At 38.6% G+C, this 4,868-nt stretch overlaps 1 protein-coding gene across 1 annotated transcript; it reads left to right on the forward strand.

The window, feature by feature from the left end:
* Positions 1-205: 205 nt before the first annotated feature.
* Positions 206-4,323, forward strand: LOC122068184 (protein ACCELERATED CELL DEATH 6-like). Its single transcript, XM_042632052.1, has 3 exons — positions 206-1,035; positions 1,829-2,406; positions 3,402-4,323. The coding sequence occupies exons 1-3, from the start codon at positions 354-356 to the stop codon at positions 4,176-4,178; spliced, it is 2,037 nt and encodes a 678-aa protein (XP_042487986.1). The 5' UTR covers positions 206-353; the 3' UTR covers positions 4,179-4,323.
* The last annotated feature ends 545 nt before the right edge of the window (positions 4,324-4,868 follow it).

Below are 4,868 nucleotides of genomic sequence, written 5' to 3' on the forward strand. Positions count from 1 at the left end.
TGGTTTAAAATTATCTGATACATTGATCAATGTCATTATTGTATCAGTATCGTATTGATTTCGATAAATGACTGATACCCGATTCGACACCGTGCACTAAAGCCATGCAGCCACGGGCTCTTTCCACATCGTCATCCTCCTCTCTCTCTCTCTCTCTCTCTCTCTCTCCCCAGAATTTGGACTCCTCTATGGAGTTAGCTGAGTACTGTATCTCTTACAATTATAAATTGCCTTCCTAAGTATTGTAGGAAACATTGTGGACTCCTCCCTCCGTTCCTCTTCTCCTCCCACCTAAATCCTAGTGCTCTCCTTGTCCGGTCCTTCCTTCTCCATCCCACCAAAATCCTTGTGTAATGTCGACTATTTCCATGGATCCTCAAGTCTACAGGGCTGCAAAGCTTGGTAAAACTACACTTCTCCAGGATGTAGTGGATGAAGATTCTAGCCGACTGCTGAGAGTAACTCCAAATAAGAACACAGCCCTTCACGTCTCTGTGAGGTTTGGTCACAGAGAGTTTGTAAAGAAAGTGTACTTTGCTCTTCTTCAACACAATTCAAGTTTAGAAGGCAGCACGGAGTACAGCAAAAGCCTATCTCTTCTCACACAGGTGAATTCAGAAGGTGATACTGCCCTTCATGTAGCAGCCAGAGAAGGCCACGCTTCCATTGCTAAATTTCTAATTGAAAAGATTAAGCCTTGGCCTTCTGACCATGACATTGAAAGTGGAAGTAGTAGTTTACTTGTTCCTGAGAAAATAAGGATGAGAAATGAAAGCAAAAACACAGCCCTGCATGAAGCTGTGCAAAGAAATGACCTTGAGATGGTGAAGTTGCTGACTGAGGTTGATCCTGATTTAGGGCATCCCAACTATGATGTTGATGTGGATGGATGTCGGGAGTCTCCACTCTATTTGGCTGCCAAAGATGGACACTTGGATATTCTCAACCATATCTTTCTCATTTGTCCATCTCCAGCTCACGGTGGACCATATGGCCGGACAGCTTTACATGTGGCTGTCGTTGAGGAGAGGCTAGGTATTTAACTTTTTCAATGCCTATATATATATATATATTGTTTATCATGTAATTATATATGGGTTGATGTATGGATTTTTGTTTTGATAATTTGGAGTTTGGATCAGGTCCTCGCTCTCTTACGGTGCTTGATTTCCATATGGAATTCACTCAATGTGAAAATCAATTATATGAAGAAAGAGAATTGAATTCTATTTGAGAATCAGGCAATGTATGGGATGATAGAAAATATATACACAACATGCCGCATAGAGATCAGATAAGCATGCAACAATGATTGCAGAGTTAGGTTTAGGCATACTTGAATTCATGGCTAAAGAACGTTAACTCCTCTGATCCCAGCACGACCATCTGGTCTACCCTCTTTCCCTTCTGACTTTAAGTTTCTCTAGTCATTCACTTTAGGGTTTCCTTCCCATTAAGGAAACAATATCTTGGGTCCACACATAGTAATATATATTTCATACCATTAAGTTGTGCTAATAGAATACAATATTTCCATAGAAATCACTTACCAATACTGAATTCTTTCTGCTTACTCCATCTGTAATCAAACACAAATAAACCGATTTTGAAAATAAACCTTGGACTATGCTAGCCCACCTAATGGAAATCTTACACGAGAATGATAGGATCTAATTCAGATCCCCGCCGTAAGGGCTGCACCTTACCCTTGCATTATTCCTGGTTGGGTCGTGAGATAGCTATTCTTTATTTTCAATTCTTTTACAATCTCTATTCAATTAATGTTTGTCTTTATGGTGCACTTAAAAAATAAATAAATAAATACCAGATGTGGTGAAAATACTCTTAGAGAAGAAGGGAGAAGTACTTGTGAATAAAGCAGATAAAGATGGAAGGACGGCTCTCCACTATGCAGTGTCCAATAGATATAAAAACGTCCTCGAACAGTTGTTATCCAATAGATACAACATCCTCAAGATAGTACAACAGTTGTTAAGGCATGATACTTCCAGTGCGTATAAATTGGATAAAGATGGTCTCTCACCACTTCACATAGCTGCACTTGAATCAAGCATTGAGGTATTTCGAGAACTCATCCAATGGTGTCCAGATTCGGGGGAGTTGCTGGACAACAAGCGTCGTAATGTTCTTCACTTTGCCGTGATGAGTAAGGACTTCAAGAAAATCTGGTTTGCCTTCAAGCAGCAAGAGCTTCAGGAACTCATAAACAAGACAGATGATGATAGAAACACCCCATTACACCTTGCAGCAACACAAGGCTTTATCTGGCATATTATAGCTTTTCGTTCAAATAGAAGAGTAGACGTAAAAGCGACGAACAACAAGGGTCAGACAGCTACTGAAAATTTTCAATTGATCCCTTTCCAATGCACAATCTTTTCTTTGGTGAGCCTTTCTTTATTTCCTCCGCTTTGTTTTCTTTTACTTTCTCAAAAAGACTAATGTGAGCCTCGTGAGCGTTACAAGCCAATCATGATTCCAAAGGATCTCATGTTACGTATTTGTATTGGCTTGTGAACCACGTCCTCTACATATCTTGTGATTTTAGCAAAGAATTTTTTTTTTTTTTTGGACAATTATTATTCGAGGCCCCATGGGCCAACTAGGATGACAGCCCAAAGCGATGGCACCCAACATAAGAAAGGGAGACTAGGGGAAAGAGGGGGGGGGACTTGAACTCTAGACATGCCATGGCAGAAACTATTTCAACAAGTAGCCCTTAACCAATTGCGCTAGCAGTTGTTAGCAATATAGGCTATGTTCAGTTGTGAAAAAATGAAATGAAATTAAAAGAAACAAATTTTTTTTTTTAATTTAAATTTGAAATGTGAAGAAAGAGATAAACTCATATATAACTCAATCCTTGCATCATCCTTATTTTTTTTTTTTTATCAAAATGTATCAATTGAGTTATGTGTCTATCTCGCTCCTCAAATTTAAATTTATTATTATTTTTATTTTTCTTTTTATTTCTTGAAACCAAACATAGCTTTAAGAAAATTCGCTACTGCGTGAGTTGCAGTCAAGGGAATGGAATCCCAGAGATAGATTTGAAAATGCCAACTTTAGGTAAATTTTTTCACCCTTATCCCTGAGATTTCATTTCCCTGGTTGGTACCAAGGGTTGCAGCCAACCCAAGCAGTAGCCAAGTTTCGTTTGAAAATTCCTCACCAAACAGTTGAAGATGGGATCCAAAGAAAAATTTGTTAATTGTCACATGCCATGCATGATATATATATATATATATATATATATAATTTTTTTTTTCACCTAGCACATATGGGCTGCCACGTAATTAAGGTCTAATAATTTCACTATTCAGAAAATCAAATTTCTCACACTTGATGAGTGCCAGAAGATTAATTTTATCCAGTTTCAGATTCACCAAATGTGGGCTAGAATTTGGTTGCCACGGGATGCAATAGGAGTAAGAGGAGAGAAAAAATGGATGATAGGAGTAAACAAGGAGCAATTGCAAATACGCTCTGACCACAAAGAGAAAGAGGAAGAGGACGAGGTGCAACTAGGCAATAAGCCAGAGAAAGTTGCAGCAACAACAACAAAGATTACACAGAGCCAAAAGGAAATGGGGCAAATCCTCCAGATAGTAGCGTCTCTTATTGCAGCTGCGGCCTTCACAGCAGTTGTACAAGTCCCCGGTGGCTACAGTAGCAATAATGGAAAGCCGATACTCCAGGACAATGGACACTTCCAAAAATTTATACATTTGGATATTGCTGCTTTGAATCTGTCGATTTTTAGTTTGATTCTCTTGTTCACGGCCTCACTTGGCGAACATTTATATTCTTCATCGTTGGTAATTTGTACAGTTCTTGTATACCTCGCCCTTATCTTCTTTACAGGAGCGTTCCTGGAGGGCTTGATAGCAGTATTACCAAGTCATGGCTTTCCTGATTTTAATCGTTATGAGATTTCATTACAGACCTTTATTTCAAGCATTGGAGCCACTACTTTCACCCATACTGTGGGAATTGTAGTGTTCCTCGTATGGCTTGAAATTTTGATTTCTTGCACGATTTCATTGGATTACGTTCAACTTATAACTTCTGCATTTATATATTACCTTCATCCTCTTTTCCACAGAAAGAAGGAAGAAGAAGAAGAAGAAGAAGAAGAAGAAGAAAATGTGTTGTAGTTTTTTTCTGTATTTGCTAGATTGGTATTTTGAAGTGATTAATTGTGTCAATGTATTCCTAAGTGATTAATTGTGTCAATGTATTCCTGTGAATGATCTTCTGTTTCATTTTATTGGAAATCATATCGTTGTGGTTTGTCCCACAGCAATTGAACACCGATGAGTTTTAATCTACCTGTGCTGCGGTTATAAAAACCTGCCGCTACTTTGTCTAGGAGTGTGGCCCTTACATCACAAGAGGGGACAATGGTCATTTTGCACGCGTCTCTAGGCATAGTGGCACACTCCTAGACAGAGAATGCATTTTCATTAATTTTGTATCTAAAATCCGATCTCAACTGTAAAATGTAAATTGCACAGCCAAGGCGGAGTTGTAACCTCTCTTTTTCTCCCAATTTAAGAGAAAAGATTCACTGCTCATACGATCACTTGATCCGTATGAATCAATATTCAATAATTGTCCTATTTTCTGCCATTACAAGGATAAAGAGGGATATATTTGTAGAACAAAAAGGATAGGTGATTCATCCACTACTGAGGTGAAGATTCATCCAACTCTTTGATTCACACCCTCTCCTATCAATGACTTACCTTTTTCAGTTTTAGTGACAAAAATGGATTTGAGTATCCCCTTCCAACACGTCGGTAGGAAATATGTCTTTTGTTTTCCCATTGGGCAGGGGTATAGAT

Source organism: Macadamia integrifolia, unplaced genomic scaffold (assembly GCF_013358625.1).
Source record: "Macadamia integrifolia cultivar HAES 741 unplaced genomic scaffold, SCU_Mint_v3 scaffold3518, whole genome shotgun sequence".
NCBI lineage: Eukaryota > Viridiplantae > Streptophyta > Magnoliopsida > Proteales > Proteaceae > Macadamia > Macadamia integrifolia.

Excerpts from the sequence above, each read along its gene's own strand:
- LOC122068184 (XM_042632052.1), top strand. The coding sequence starts at position 354 with ATGTCGACTATTTCCATGGATCCTCAAGTCTACAGGGCTGCAAAGCTT. Across the intron at positions 1,036-1,828 it reads TGTCGTTGAGGAGAGGCTAG|ATGTGGTGAAAATACTCTTA; the intron begins GTATTTAACTTT and ends AATAAATACCAG. Across the intron at positions 2,407-3,401 it reads AATGCACAATCTTTTCTTTG|ATTCACCAAATGTGGGCTAG; the intron begins GTGAGCCTTTCT and ends ATCCAGTTTCAG.